The following is a 17183-nucleotide window of genomic DNA, read 5'->3' as shown; positions in this document are numbered from 1 at the left end:
GGCTATTATGACTTTCTCTCCCTCTTAATCAATGTTAAGGCATACTGATTGCCTGTTAATCAGGCTGTTGTTGTTAGCAGTTCACTGACTTGCATAGCTATCACAGCTTGGTTGATGTGGCACCTTGCAGAGGTAGTGCTCCAGTTTCTTATTGAAAATTTCTAAAAATTTATTTGGCAATATTTCTAATATCTGCTGGCAGCAGGTTGAAGAGTCTGGGACCATGGATGTTGACATTGTTCTCCTACTGTTTGTGTGATGTGTCTGCTTTTCACTGGGTCTGTTTTACATATCCTACCATATCTCTCATTTCGCTAAGTTAATATGGCATTGAGTAGATTTGTGATCAAGCCCTTGTATATCTTGCTTACTCTTACACTCCTTCTCTCTCTCATTCTTTCTCTCTCTCTCTCTCTCTCTCTCTGTCTCTCTCTCCTCTGCTTCAGTGTATATTGTAATGTTGATCTGACTTTCTCTTCTTCCTTGATGATGCAGCAATAATTTGGCTCCCTCTCTGAGTTGTAATATACATGCATATTATATTCACACTACTAGTCTTATTATAACATACTGTGCAATATTACAAGCATCACCTGATATTGTTATGTAATGTGTTCAGTATGAAATCGTTTTACATGAAACCCTTCTTTGTATGCTTTTAATGTTCAAACTGGCCATTAATGAAATCATTGCATGAGACATTAATGACATTCTTATCAGAGAGCAGGATGCTGAAAGCATGCAATATTGGTCACATCCATTAGAGGTATAGGGAAGATCAGTTCTTGACCCTCAGCTGGTATAGATACCTAACATTATGTTCAGTGAATTATCAGGGATGATTTTGATAGTGTAATATATTTTGGCTTTACTTGATCTTTCACAACTAGTATTCTGAAGAGTATATTGTACCTATTGATTCACATTGTACAAAATTTCTAATTCCAAATAATCTACTGTATCTAGCTGTGCTTATGATACTGCTTGCTGATCCACATAGACAATAGCAAGAAACAATATGATATACTGTACATAAATTAATGTCGTAATTTGTTCATTGTAGTACTGCCTGATGTCTAAGAGTTAGTAGCAACTCTTTGTATAAAGATTTTATGCCACAGCATGGCCATTTTAAATTTTCATTGTGGTGTTCCTGTTGTTTCATGCATGCAGTGCACTTCCAAGATTCTCCATCACCAAAATATGCCACCTACATCACCTCTCGGTCAGTCTGAAGTTTCACATGTTGTTCAACAAACACCTTTGCCAACTTGTTTCCAAAATGGAAAAATTAAACCAACCACTATACCAACAAAAGCAGGTGATCATCATCATGAAACACTGAATTCTAAAAAAGTAAATTCCCTTACATGCAATGGCTTTGTTCAGAATTGTGTGGCAACCAAAAAGATTCATAGAAAATCTACACATAAATGCAAAGTGTCAAGCAATGACAACTGCAAGCAGGCAGCTCCTAAGACAAAACCTATTGTCTCTAAAACGAAGACTGCCAAAGGTAGCCACAGTGCCCGTGTGTCAAGAAAGTGTTTAAATTCTGATGGCAAGAAGCGCTTCTGGTCTTCTCCTTCAGACATAACTAGCTTCCGCAATAAAGACAGCTCTTCTGCTCCTTCTATGGCTGCTGACAACACTGGCAGTAGGTCTTTCAAGGTTAGTGGTGGGTATGTGACCTTAAAGTAAGGGTTATAACTCTTAGTCAGCTTACAGCAAGTGCTGAAAGTAGAGGGCAAGTCACCTGTTATGGGATAAGTAATATCTTGTACTAGTAGAAGGGAAGTAATACATAAATGTACCTTGTACTACTAGTAAAGGACAAGCAATGCTTTTTAAGGTTATTAGAGGACAAGTAATTCCCTATATTATCAGTGGATGGTGAGTAATGTCTAGTAGTGGAGAGCAAGTAATACTTGTTACTTGTAGTTTGGAGCAAGTAATACTTTGTAGTTAAGGTTGAGTAATTCTCTGGCTGGTAGTTGAAGGTAAGTCATTATTGATGGGGTGTGATTTGTAGGGGCTGTAGTTATCCTGTGTGGGTTGTAGTAAGCACCTGTATCTGGCTTACTAGTAGTCGTGACAACCAGTTCTTCTTTGCATTACAGATCTATATATTTTCCTAAAACCAACATTGAGATCTTGCATAGATATTGGATCCCCAACTTGCAATGTTCCACACTTGGGAACATTAGCACTTTGGAACTAATTCATGATGTACAAATGCTGATCTGCAGTTATGATAATTGCAAATGTTTACTATATGAATTCATATTTTGCATATGTTCATTTGTTTGGTAAATAATGGTAAAAAACTGTAGTTATAATTACTGCATGATTTTTATGGCTAAATTGTACTTGCTATTTTTCTGCTTTTTATACAATATGCAGTGATATTTTGTGTATGTTTGTTATTTATGTGTGTTGGTCTCTCATATGTTTGGTAAAGATTGGTCAAGAACTTAAAATATGAATAATGCATTTGTTTTTTGAGTTCCATTGGTGTATAGTTGATGTGATGTCACAGGGTTAACTTACTTAGACTCTCCCCTTATACTGCTTAGCTTATGTCCCTACGTAAATATGTACAAAATAACCACGGGGGGAAGTTGAATGATAGTTCTAGGCCTTTTGTGTTGCAATCAACACATCAGGAGCTTGCAATGATAAAGAAAAGAAGAGGTGGTCCAAGCAAATATCGTCACAGGAAAAGCTCTTGCTTTTCCCGTGACTGTATTTCCTTGGACGTCCTCCTCTTTTCTACATCAGTGCAACCTGCTGATGTGTTGATTGCAACACAAAAGGCCTAGAACTATCATTCAACTCCACCTGTGGTTGTTTTGCATCTTGTATTGCTTGTTTGTGTACAGCAGCTGGAACTGATGGGATCATGACAGAAATGTTAAAATCAGGGGGGGATATAGTGTTGGAATGGTTGATATTTTTGTTTAATAAATGTATGAAAGAGGGGAAGGTACCTAAGGATTGGCAGAGAGCATGTATAGTCTCTTTATATAAGGGGAAGGGGGACAAAAGAAATTGTAAAAATTATAGAGTAATTAGTTTACTGAGTATACCAGGAAAAGGGTACTGTAGGGTTATTATTGAAAGAATTAGAGGTAAGACAGAATATAGGATTCCAGATGAGCAAGGAGGTTTCAGAGTGGGTAGGGGATGTGTAGATCAGGTATTTACAGTGAAGCATATATGTGAACAGTATTTAGATAAAGGTAGGGAAGTTTTTATTGCACTTGTGGAATTAGAAAAGGCATATGATAGTGGATAGGGGAGCAATGTGGCAGATGTTGCAAGTATATGGAATAGGTGGCAAGTTACCAAATGCTGTAAAGAGTTTTTATGAGGACAGTGAGGCTCAGGTTAGGGTGTGTAGAAGAGAGGGAGACTACTTCCCGGTAAAAGTCGGTCTTAGACAGGGATGTGTAATGTCACCATGGTTGTTTAATATATTTATAAATGGGATTGTAAAAGAAGTAAATGCTAGGGTGTTTGGGAGAGGGGTGAGATTAAATTATTGGGAATCAAATACAAAATGGGAAGTGAGTTACTTTTTGCTGATGATACTGTGCTTATGGGAGATTCTAAAGAAAAATTGCAAAGGTTAGTGGATGAATTTGGGAGTGTGTGTAAAGGTAGAAAGTTGAAAGTGAACAAAGAAGACAGTAAGGTGATGAGGGTATCAAATGATTTAGATAAAGAAAAATTGGATATCAAATTGGGGAGGAGGAGTATGGAAGAAGTGAATTTTTTCAGATATTTGGGAGTTGATGTATCAGCAGATGGATTTATGAAAGGTGAGGTTAATCATAGAATTGACGAGGGGAAAAAAGGTGAGTGGTGCATTGAGGTATGTATATGTGGAGACAAAGAAAGTTATCTATGGAAGCAAAGAAGGGAATGTATGAAAGTACAGTGGACCCCCGGTTAACGAACTTTTTTCATTCCAGTAGTATGTTCAGGTGCCAGTACTGACCGAATTTTTTCCCATAAGGAATATTGTGAAGTAGATTAGTCCATTTCAGACCCCCAAACATACACGTACAAACGCACTTACATAAATACACTTACATAATTGGTCGCATTTGGAGGTGATCGTTAAGCGGGGGTCCACTGTATAGTGGTACCAACACTCTTATATGGGTGTGAAGCTTGGGTGGTAAATGCTGCAGCGAGGAGGCAGTTGGAGGCAGTGGAGATGTCCTGTCTAAGGGCAATGTGTGGTGTAAATATTATGCAGAAAATTCGGAGCGTGGAAATTAGAAGGTGTGGAGTTAATAAAAGTATTAGTCAGAGGGCTGAAGAGGGGTTGTTGAGGTGGTTTGGTCATTTAGAGAGAATGGATCAAAGTAGAATGACATGGAGAGCGTATAAATCTGTAGGGAAAGGATGGCGGGGTAGGGGTCGTCCTCGAAAGGGTTGGAGGGAGGGGGTAAAGGAGGTTTTGTGGGCGAGGGGCTTGGACTTCCAGCAAGTGTGCGTGAGCGTGTTAGATAGGAGTGAATGGAGACGAATGGTATTTGGGACCTGACGATCTGTTGGAGTGTGAGCAGGGTAATATTTAGTGAAGGGATTCAGGGAAACCGGTTATTTTATATAGCCGGACTTGAGCCCTGGAAATGGAAAGTACAGTGACTGCACTCTAAAGGGAAGGTTTGGGATATTGGCAGTTTGGAGGGATATATTGTGTATCTTTATACGTATATACTTCTAAACTGTTGTGTTCTGAGCACCTCTGCAAAAACAGTGATGAAGTGTGAGTGAGGTGAAAGTGTTGAATGATGAAAGTATTTTCTTTTTGGGTCACACTGCCTCGGTGGGAGATGGCCGACTTGTTAATATATATATATATATATATATATATATATATATATATATATATATATATATATATACACACACACACATGTCATGCCAAATAGGTAAAAGTAGTCAATTTTCGCTTGTCTTATTCGGCAAGAAGAGCATTGCTATTTAAGCCAAAATTGCAAGTTTTACCTATTCAGCACGAATTCATAGTGTGGAAATTAGGAGTAGGTGTGGAGTTATTAAAAGTATTATTAAGTGGGCAGAGGGGTTATTGGGGTGGTTTGGTCATTTAGAGAGGAAAGAGCAAAATAGAATGACTTGGAGGGTATAAATCTGTGGAGGAGGGGTAGGGGGTCATCCTAGGAAAGGATGAATGGAGTGGGTAAAAGAGGTTTTGTGTGCAAGGGGCCTGGACATGCAGTAGGCATGTGTGTATGTGTTACGAGTGAATGGAAAAGAGTAGTTTTCGGAACCTGACGAGCTGTTGGGGTGTGAGCAGGTTAATATTTTGTGGAGGGATTCAGGAACACTGGTTAGGTGGACTTGAGTCCTGGAGGTGGGAAGTACAATGCCTGAACTTTAGAGGAGGGGTTTGGGATATTGGCTGTTTGGAGTGACATCCAAACTGCCTTACTGGGCACCTCTGCAAAGACAATGATTATATTTGAATGATGGTGAAAGTGTTTTTCTTTTTTGGGTCACGCTGCCTCGGTGGGCATGCTAAAATAAATATTAGATACATAAAATTGTTTATAATCCTTGGAGACAGGGTGTGATCATGTCTGTGAGAGATGTCACCTTACAACTGTTTCTCCCACTATTCTCTTCCTTTACCAGAGATGAGTTCATTGTTTAGTAGGAACACAATATTATAACTCTGTTTTATGAGTGTGTAATGCAAAAAACTACAAAAAAATTTTAATATTGAGAGAAGTATCACTTTGTGTTTTTGTTGAAGGCATGTAAGTTGTCTCCTAGGCCAACCATTGTTGGGTTGAAAGGTTGTGACGGCCTGTATATTATGTACAACTATGTACCACGCAGAAAGAAGCTGGTATATATAGTGAATAATTGTGACCAGCGTGACTCTAAGCCAGGTCAGGAAGGCTGACAAGGTTACCAAGTGACACACTACACCACTCGGCCACAGATGCCTCAAAAGCTGGACAGCCTGGCCACCCAGACTGGGAGAAACATAGCTGCCCAGCTCTTGAGGCATCTGTGGCTTAGTGGTGTAGAGCGTCACTTGGGAACCTTGCCAGCCAGCCTTCCTGATATGGCTTTGAATCCTGCTGACTGCAATTATTCTCAGTGTTACATAAAACCATGCATGGTATTGATTTTCTCCACTGTAGGTAGAGCTCACACCAAAAGGCATGGGGAATGTAAAATAGAACAACTTAAAGGAGGGAAAAGCAGAATGAGGAGGAAGAAGGATGTGGGTTGTAACATTTAGTACTGATATTAATTGAATTGAAGAGCAAAATAAACAAAAAAAATGGGAAAGAAGATACTCTTTGAGGAAACCGAGAAAAGATTTAAGAGCAAATAATGAGAATAGATGATCATGGCTGAAGGGCTCAGGAAGTTGGAGAGGAAATGAGAAAGATAACGAAGGAGCTGGAGAGGAGAAGAATGGTGAAGGAACAGTGATAACGAAGGAGCAGAAAGAGGGAGGAAGCAGGAAGGGATAAGAGAGAGAGAAAAAAAGAGGCTAGCGATGTTCATATGAGGTTGGGTGATACAGATGATGACACAAGAGGCAATAAGGCAACTGGTGAAGACAGAGATAAAAATAGATGATAAAAGGACATAGATGGTAGAAGGACCAGGGGGAAATGTAATTAGGTACAAACACTTATGTGACATAAGTTGGACAGGAAAAAGTGTATGACAGGCGGAAGTGAGAACATTGGGGGGGGGGGTAATATAATGCCCTGAACAGTGGGGTGACGCAGGCAGACTCCACACACAGCAGATATGAGACAGTCACATGGGACCACATAATTACATTTATGGGGAGCGTTAAACGCGCAGGGGCCCATACACCACTTGGGAGTTATAGAAGGCCATCAGGATCGACCTAGGGGAGAGATCAGGTCCAAGTTATTGTATCAAGAGTCGATGTGTTGTTACAAGTGATCACTGTGTCCCATGTACTCTTGTGTACTCACCGAGTTGGTGGTTGGGTCGGGTCTCAGCTCCTGGCCCCCAGGTTCTGTGTTGTCCCACACGCGTTATCAGCAGTGACAATCGGTATACTGACATCAGAGACATTAATAATAGGAAATATATCAGATAAAGTATATTCAGGACTGGCAGCCATGTAAATAACTTTTGCAGTTAGCGCATCGGCCTAGCTTGCAACATGTGCCGGCGGCCGTGCCTAGTCTTGTATCTCCAGTGCCAGGCTCTCCCTCCTGCTGTTGCCGTCGCTTCTCTGGGGAGACCTGCACCGGGGCTTGTGTTGTGTTGTACCGTCAGTGTCAGATTCTCCCTCCTGCCGCCGTCGCCGCCGCCTCTTTCCCTTCGGGAAGTCTTGTACCTTAAGGTGGAAGAAGTCTTGAGCAGTTTCCGTCACACTTCACCACACGCAACACGCCTCGTCACTGCCGCGCTGGCTTGCCAGAACGTGAACATGTTCGTGCGTGCGTGTGTGGGCGCAGAAAGCGGTGCATTGCGCCGGTTTGTGGGCGGTGTGTGGGGTCCCCAGCGTCGTCACCGCCACACTCCACCACGTCCTAACCCTGCCCCTTGTTGTCCCTTATCTCCTGTCTGCTTCCACCGCCGCCTCTGCCACCTGCCACCCGGCGGTGCTGTCGCCGGCCTGACCGGCTGTTCTCTGCCACCGTGCCGCTGCTGCTGGTACTGCCGCTGCTGGTGCTCCTGTTGCTACTGCTGCTCCTGACGGCCTGGTCCTTGCCTCCTGCTCGTCGCCACGTTGCTACTTGGATCGGGTCCTCTCTGCCCAGAAGCCCCTGCCCCGGCGCGCGCGTGGGTGTGGGCTGACCCCGAGGGCAGAGGGGCGCCGCCGCCCTCAACATGGTGGACCTCGGGGGGCGCCGCTCCAAGCCCCCCGGCCCTAACACCACTAACAACAGCAACAATGTGTCGGCACCTCCACCAAGATGTATTGTTTACACTGGAGTCTCTGTTAAACACTTGGTAATGTCCCCCAGGGAACCCCGCCAGTAATAGTCCCCCTACCCCCAAGAGACTGATGTTGACCCCAGGTACCTTATTGACCCTAGAGACTAGTGTTGACCCCAGTGACTGATGTCTTACATAGTTCACCTATATAATGTATTAGCCTGAGAAGACTAGTTTTGTCCCAGAGACTGACATTGACCCATAGTGTTGTGTTGACCCCAGAAACTGATAGTGAACCAAATAGTGTTGACCCACAGTATTGTGTTGACCCCAGATGGTGACACATTGTTGTTGACCCCAGAGACTGAGGCTAATCCATGTAGTGTTGTGTTGACCTCAGAAACTGATTGTGACCTATATTAAGTTGTTGATGACAGACATGTTCAACACTTGCATATCTTTATTGGGAGACGTTTCGCCCACAGAGCCAGCTTTAGGAGTCTAACAGTCTCGGGACGGAGAATTTTTATGTGGGAGACTGTGGAAGAAGTGGAGGGGTGCAGTAGTTGAAGATGTGGTCACATGTGGGCAGGGTCCACTAGTGGAAGTAGATCAGGACCGCATTTGACCTCGTCTGCAACTGCTGCATCACAGTAAGTAGATACGCTCCCACTAACTCATGAGTCATCAGTGTTGCAACCAGCACATCACGGGTGTCGCATTGTTCATGAGTCAGTGTTACCAGCACATCACTGGTTTTAACATTGTTCATGAGTCAGTTACCAGCACATCGCTGATGGATCTCGTCAAGAATAAATTCCGTCTTGAAGGAAGTTTGACACACCGTGTACAGTGACACTGGAAGTTTTGACACACCGTGTACAGTGACACTGGAGGTTTTGACACACCGTGTACAGTGACACTGGAGGTTTTGACACACCGTGTACAGTGACACTGGAGGTCTTGACACACCGTGTACAGTGACACTGGAGGTTTTGACAGTGTAGTGACACTGGAGGTTTTGACACACCGTGTACAGTGACACTGGAGGTTTTGACACACCGTGTACAGTGACACTGGAGGTTTTGACACACCGTGTACAGTGACACTGGAGGTTTTGGCACACCGTGTACAGTGACACTGGAGGTTTTGACACCGTGTACAGTGACACTGGAGGTTTTGACACACCGTGTACAGTGACACTGGAGGTTTTGACACACCGTGTGCAGTGACACTGGAGGTTTTGACACACCGTGTACAGTGACACTGGAGGTTTTGACAGTGTAGTGACACTGGAGGTTTTGACACACCGTGTACAGTGACACTGGAGGTCTTGACACACCGTGTACAGTGACACTGGAGGTCTTGACACACCGTGTACAGTGACACTGGAGGTCTTGACACACCGTGTACAGTGACACTGGAGGTCTTGACACACCGTGTACAGTGACACTGGAGGTCTTGACACACCGTGTACAGTGACACTGGAGGTCTTGACACACCGTGTACAGTGACACAGGAGGTATTGACACACCGTGTACAGTGACACAGGAGGTATTGACACACCGTGTACAGTGACACTGGAGGTCTTGACACACCGTGTACAGTGACACTGGAGGTCTTGACACACCGTGTACAGTGACACTGGAGGTCTTGACACACCGTGTACAGTGACACTGGAGGTCTTGACACACCGTGTACAGTGACACTGGAGGTTTTGACAGTGTAGTGACACTGGAGGTTTTGACACACCGTGTACAGTGACACTGGAGGTTTTGGCACACCGTGTACAGTGACACTGGAGGTTTTGACACACCGTGTACAGTGACACTGGAGGTTTTGACACACCGTGTACAGTGACACTGGAGGTTTTGACACACCGTGTACAGTGACACTGGAGGTTTTGACACACCGTGTACAGTGACACTGGAGGTTTTGACAGTGTAGTGACACTGGAGGTTTTGACACACCGTGTACAGTGACACTGGAGGTCTTGACACACCGTGTACAGTGACACTGGAGGTCTTGACACACCGTGTACAGTGACACTGGAGGTCTTGACACACCGTGTACAGTGACACTGGAGGTCTTGACACACCGTGTACAGTGACACTGGAGGTCTTGACACACCGTGTACAGTGACACTGGAGGTCTTGACACACCGTGTACAGTGACACTGGAGGTCTTGACACACCGTGTACAGTGACACTGGAGGTCTTGACACACCGTGTACAGTGACACTGGAGGTCTTGACACACCGTGTACAGTGACACTGGAGGTCTTGACACACCGTGTACAGTGACACTGGAGGTCTTGACACACCGTGTACAGTGACACTGGAGGTCTTGACACACCGTGTAGTGACACTGGAGGTCTTGACACACCGTGTACAGTGACACTGGAGGTCTTGACACACCGTGTACAGTGACACTGGAGGTCTTGACACACCGTGTACAGTGACACTGGAGGTCTTGACACACCGTGTACAGTGACACTGGAGGTCTTGACACACCGTGTACAGTGACACTGGAGGTCTTGACACACCGTGTACAGTGACACTGGAGGTCTTGACACACCGTGTACAGTGACACTGGAGGTCTTGACACACCGTGTACAGTGACACTGGAGGTCTTGACACACCGTGTACAGTGACACTGGAGGTCTTGACACACCGTGTACAGTGACACTGGAGGTCTTGACACACCGTGTACAGTGACACTGGAGGTCTTGACACACCGTGTACAGTGACACTGGAGGTCTTGACACACCGTGTACAGTGACACTGGAGGTCTTGACACACCGTGTACAGCGACACTGGAGGTCTTGACACACCGTGTACAGCGACACTGGAGGTCTTGACACACCGTGTACAGCGACACTGGAGGTCTTGACACACCGTGTACAGCGACACTGGAGGTCGTGACACACCGTGTACAGCGACACTGGAGGTCGTGACACACCGTGTACAGCGACACTGGAGGTCGTGACACACCGTGTACAGCGACACTGGAGGTCGTGACACACCGTGTACAGCGACACTGGAGGTCGTGACACCGTGTACAGTGACACTGGAGGTCGTGACACACCGTGTACAGTGACACTGGAGGTCGTGACACCGTGTACAGTGACACTGGAGGTCGTGACACACCGTGTTCAGTGACACTGGAGGTCGTGACACACCGTGTACAGTGACACTGGAGGTCGTGACACACCGTGTACAGTGACACTGGAGGTCGTGACACACCGTGTTCAGTGACACTGGAGGTCGTGACACACCGTGTTCAGTGACACTGGAGGTCGTGACACACCGTGTTCAGTGACACTGGAGGTCGTGACACACCGTGTTCAGTGACACTGGAGGTCGTGACAGTGTACAGTGACACTGGAGGTCGTGACAATGTACAGTGACACTGGAGGTCGTGACAGTGTACAGTGACACTGGAGGTCGTGACAGTGTACAGTGACACTGGAGGTCGTGACAGTGTACAGTGACACTGGAGGTCGTGACAGTGTACAGTGACACTGGAGGTCGTGACAGTGTACAGTGACACTGGAGGTCGTGACGGTGTACAGTGACACTGGAGGTCGTGACGGTGTACAGTGACACTGGAGGTCGTGACGGTGTACAGTGACACTGGAGGTCGTGACGGTGTACAGTGACACTGGAGGTCGTGACGGTGTACAGTGACACTGGAGGTCGTGACGGTGTACAGTGACACTGGAGGTCGTGACGGTGTACAGTGACACTGGAGGTCGTGACGGTGTACAGTGACACTGGAGGTCGTGACGGTGTACAGTGACACTGGAGGTCGTGACACGGTGTACAGTGACACTGGAGGTCGTGACACGGTGTACAGTGACACTGGAGGTCGTGACACGGTGTACAGTGACACTGGAGGTCGTGACACGGTGTACAGTGACACTGGAGGTCGTGACACGGTGTACAGTGACACTGGAGGTCGTGACACGGTGTACAGTGACACTGGAGGTCGTGACACGGTGTACAGTGACACTGGAGGTCGTGACACGGTGTACAGTGACACTGGAGGTCGTGACACGGTGTACAGTGACACTGGAGGTCGTGACACGGTGTACAGTGACACTGGAGGTCGTGACACGGTGTACAGTGACACTGGAGGTCGTGACACGGTGTACAGTGACACTGGAGGTCGTGACACGGTGTACGGTGACACTGGAGGTCGTGACACGGTGTACGGTGACACTGGAGGTCGTGACACGGTGTACGGTGACACTGGAGGTCGTGACACGGTGTACGGTGACACTGGAGGTCGTGACACGGTGTACGGTGACACTGGAGGTCGTGACACGGTGTACGGTGACACTGGAGGTCGTGACACGGTGTACGGTGACACTGGAGGTCGTGACACGGTGTACAGTGACACTGGAGGTCGTGACACGGTGTACAGTGACACTGGAGGTCGTGACACGGTGTACAGTGACACTGGAGGTCGTGACACGGTGTACAGTGACACTGGAGGTCGTGACACGGTGTACAGTGACACTGGAGGTCGTGACACGGTGTACAGTGACACTGGAGGTCGTGACACGGTGTACAGTGACACTGGAGGTCGTGACACGGTGTACAGTGACAGTCGTGACACTGGAGGTCGTGACACGGTGTACAGTGACACTGGAGGTCGTGACACGGTGTACAGTGACACTGGAGGTCGTGACACGGTGTACAGTGACACTGGAGGTCGTGACACGGTGTACAGTGACACTGGAGGTCGTGACACACGGTGTACAGTGACACTGGAGGTCGTGACACACCGTGTACAGTGACACTGGAGGTCGTGACACACCGTGTACAGTGACACTGGAGGTCGTGACACACCGTGTACAGTGACACTTTAGGTCGTGACACACCGTGTACAGTGACACTTTAGGTCGTGACACACCGTGTACAGTGACACTTTAGGTCGTGACACACCGTGTACAGTGACACTTTAGGTCGTGACACACCGTGTACAGTGACACTTTAGGTCGTGACACACCGTGTACAGTGACACTTTAGGTCGTGACACACCGTGTACAGTGACACTTTAGGTCGTGACACACCGTGTACAGTGACACTTTAGGTCGTGACACACCGTGTACAGTGACACTTTAGGTCGTGACACACCGTGTACAGTGACACTTTAGGTCGTGACACACCGTGTACAGTGACACTTTAGGTCGTGACACACCGTGTTCAGGAACACGGTGCTACCTTAGCACTCAGTGTTAACTCGTTAATTTTTACTGGGCTAACTTAACAGTTATTGTTCACTGGTAATTAATACTTGTATGTCTCTATTAACCTTGCTGCTGCTGGATGGACCTTGCTGTTTGCTGGGGTCTCCTGGTCTTTTGACCTGGCCCGGCGTGACCTGTGACCTGTGGTGGGCTACGTAGCGTCGCAGCTACTGTGACCAGACCAATCTGTGCCACGCCCTGGGTGGTGGGGCGGCCACGGGCGGCGGTGGTGGTCGTCAGCCTTACATCACTAAGGCTAACGTCGCTCGCATTGTAAGTCGTCTCTGTGCCACACCTGTGCTACAACACCCGTACTTGCTGTGCTACACCTGTGCCATACCTGCTATCCAACACCAGCTGTTTCACGCCTGTGCCACGCTAGTTGTCACACCTGTGCACCACCACCTGTGCCACACCTGCTATCCTTACTGTTTACCACACCTGCTATGCCACACCTGCTATCCTTACTGTTTACCACACCTGCTATGCCACACCTACCCTTACTGTTTACCACATTTGTCACACCTACTCTCACTATATATTATACACCAAACCTGTGCCACATCTCGCTATATTCCACACTGTGTCACACCTGCTACACTTACTATTTACCACACCTGTTGTGCCACACCTACCCCTTACTGTTTACCACACCTGTGCCACACCTGCTACCCGCACCACCACACCTGTGCTACATCTACCTTCACTATACCACATCTGTGCCACAACTACCCTCACTGTGTACCACCTGCTGTGCCATACCTGCTGCCCTCTATACGCCACACCTACTACCCTCACTGTACCACACGTGTGCCACACCTGCTGTGTTACACCTACCCTCACTCATACCACACCTATTCCACATCTGTACCACACCTTGTTCCACGCCTGCTGTACACACCTGTTGTACCACACCTGCTGCTCCTCGCCTGCTGTTCCACACCTGCTTATTCCACACATGCTACTCCACACCTGCTGCTCCACACCTTGTTCCAAACCTGCTGCTCCACACCTGCTTCACGCCTGCTGTTCCACACCTGCTGCTCCACACCTGCTACCCTTTGTTCTTTGTCTAGACTCTGAACACATTTCTTTAATAGGAAGATAAAATAATTGCTAAATAATTTTAGGCATCAGACGTCCATTAACAGCATCACAACTGTGCCAGTAAACAAGAGATTAAGATAATCTGGCGATAAAGAATAAATAAAACAAGATAAATGTATTTAAGTTGTCTTAGTGTGCAAGCAACTGGCTCTGACACGCCATCTTTAATAATAATAATAATAATAATAATTATAATTATAATTATAATTTAATGTTTTAGCCTCGCTCTAGTCTGAGTATGGTAGTGAAGGATGGTAGGTGTTATCCACGAGTATGGTAGTGAAGGATGGCAGGTGTTATCCACGAGTATGGTAGTGAAGGATGGTAGGTGTTATCCACGAGTATGGTAGTGAAGGATGGCAGGTGTTATCCACGAGTATGGTAGTGAAGGATGGCAGGTGTTATCCACGAGTATGGTAGTGAAGGATGGCAGGTGTTATCCACGAGTATGGTAGTGAAGGATGGCAGGTGTTATCCACGAGTATGGTAGTGAAGGATGGTATGGAGTATGGTAGGTGGTAGGTGTTATCCACGAGTATGGTAGTGATCTAGAATATGGTAGTGGCAGGTATGGTAGTGAAGGATGGTAGGTGTTATCCACGAGTATGGTAGTGAAGGATGGTAGGTGTTATCCACGATTATGGTAGTGAAGGATGGCAGGTGTTATCTAAGAATATGGTAGTGAAGGATGGCAGGTGTTATCTAAGAATATGGTAGTGAAGGATGGCAGGTGTTATCCACGAGTATGGTAGTGAAGGATGGCAGGTGTTATCTAAGAATATGGTAGTGAAGGATGGCAGGTGTTATCTAAGAAGTGATGGCAGGTATCTAAGAATATGGTAGTGAAGGATGGCAGGTGTTATCTAAGAATATGGTAGTGAAGGATGGCAGGTGTTATCTAAGAATATGGTAGTGAAGGATGGCAGGTGTTATCTAAGAATATGGTAGTGAAGGATGGCAGGTGTTATCTAAGAATATGGTAGTGAAGGATGGCAGGTGTTATCTAAGAATATGGTAGTGAAGGATGGCAGGTGTTATCCACGAGTATGGTAGTGAAGGATGGCAGGTGTTATCCACGAGTATGGTAGTGAAGGATGGTAGGTGTTATCCACGAGTATGGTAGTGAAGGATGGCAGGTGTTATCCACGAGTATGGTAGTGAAGGATGGTAGGTGTTATCCACGAGTATGGTAGTGCTACCTACATACTGAGAATTTGTCTGTAAGCAACGATAATTTCCGTTTCCCTGAAATACTGCGTCAGAAGTGTGTGTACACTGTGCTCAGTGTCAGGGATGGGGTTCCCAGCTCTCAAACGTCCTTTTTTATCGTAATTTGATTGTATATGTACAGGTGTTACTGCAAATGGTTCGTAAAGCTGGTGCATAGACGAATGAGAGATTTATTCAACACTTTGGTGTTAGTAGTAAAGCCAATGTTTGGCGACACATTGCCACAGTGTCTCACTGGTATGTACAGGTGTGTGTGTGTGTGGATATATACACTAAGGGCTTTAATTCCTACTGTAGGTACCTTAATGAGGGTAGTGTGATCAATAGGACTCCCAGCTGAAGTGACAGCTAGTGAGACGTAATAACTAGACGAGGTCAGCCACATACCTCACTAATCAATTGTCCCGCAGCACAACCGTGCGCATCACTATTATGACGCTGTTGCGCTTTTAACACACACCACGCCAGCTACCTCTTTAAATTAAAAGTAATATAGTCAATTTGAGTTATCTGATGACAGATCGTTTCTGAAAACCTTGCGTCCATTAAATGCAGGTTTATGGTTGTGTAATTTCTGTCGATGACTCGAGTGTGTTGCTTGAGTACATCACTGCTATGACTGGGTCACAACCTGTCTCTTACTGAGGTGTGTGAACCATGCGCCCTGGTAGGCCACTGTTTTTTGTCATCCTTATTGTAACACGTGCAACAGGCCAAGTGTCTAATCGACATGTGTCTGGGACAAAATGGTAACCAACCAACGTGTAAAACATATATACAGACATTTTTATCTCAGACCGGCAGAGTATATGAAGCCATGGACCTCACGGTTCTGGCCAGTTGTGGACCTCACGGTCCTGGCCAGTTGTGGACCTCACGGTCCTGGCCAGTTGTGCACCTCACGGTCCTGGCCAGTTGTGCACCTCACGGTTCTGGCCAGTTGTGCACCTCACGGTCCTGGCCAGTTGTGCACCTCACGGTCCTGGCCAGTTGTGCACCTCACGGTCCTGGCCAGTTGTGCACCTCACGGTTCTGGCCAGTTGTGTCAAGTACACAGTACTTGAAGCACTCAGTCACACCTCTACATTAGCTTGTGTGGTCGGCGGCTCCAGCGCTTCATTAACAGTACGCAACAAGCGTATTTTTTTTCTAAATTGGCAATTATTTACAAACAGTTGCCGGTATTTAAGCAAACTGGTTTCTCTCCAGTAGTTTGAGAATGCCTCTTCTGCTCTGCTTCAAACCCTAAACACTGGTGTATCTTAGGTAAAAGTTTGGCTTGTGTAGGCGCTAATTCGTCGATTGTTTGAAGAAGTTGGGAAGACTTAATGGTTTTAATGCGATATTTTGTGAATGCCTTATCCGAATGGCTTCTGACTTAACGCCGATACCTTGAGAATGCAACTTCCGGAAGAATACAGACTTAGTGCTGGTGTATTGTTGGATATTGGTGCCTGTGCCGTAACTAAAGAATGCCTCTTTGTATTGACTTTAAACTTACAAAGCTTTGGTATCTTAATGGAAGGTTCTTTTTGGGGGGCGGGGGGGGGGGGTTGTGTAGGTTCCAATTCGCCATAAACTTTAGGATATCCGTTTCCTTGTGTAAACCTATGAACGTCTTTCCAGATCTTCAGTGCTGAGATTTAACTGTAATTAAATCTTAT

The 17183-nt window shown here is 46.2% G+C and overlaps 1 protein-coding gene across 50 annotated transcripts in view; it reads left to right on the top strand.

Moving 5' to 3' along the window:
* LOC128692140 (trichohyalin) overlaps positions 1 to 17183 on the top strand; it is a 219903-nt gene that overhangs the window by 93915 nt on the left and 108805 nt on the right. For 17 of the 50 annotated variants that reach the window (XM_053781172.2, XM_053781183.2, XM_053781167.2 and 14 more), the window contains 2 exons: positions 1174 to 1671; positions 13342 to 13455. The exons of 26 other annotated variants lie outside the window; for them this stretch is intronic. In XM_053781172.2, coding sequence (XP_053637147.2) covers positions 1174 to 1671; positions 13342 to 13455 — 612 coding nt within the window. The remainder of the gene's footprint in view (positions 1 to 1173; positions 1672 to 13341; positions 13456 to 17183) is intronic. 7 more of the 50 variants (XM_053781186.2, XM_053781185.2, XM_053781182.2 and 4 more) reach the window with 2 other exon arrangements.

This window comes from Cherax quadricarinatus, chromosome 15 (assembly GCF_038502225.1).
Source record: "Cherax quadricarinatus isolate ZL_2023a chromosome 15, ASM3850222v1, whole genome shotgun sequence".
Taxonomy (NCBI): Eukaryota; Metazoa; Arthropoda; class Malacostraca; order Decapoda; family Parastacidae; genus Cherax; species Cherax quadricarinatus.
Note: the sequence above shows the minus strand (reverse complement) of the source record. Positions and strands in the feature narration are given on the sequence as shown.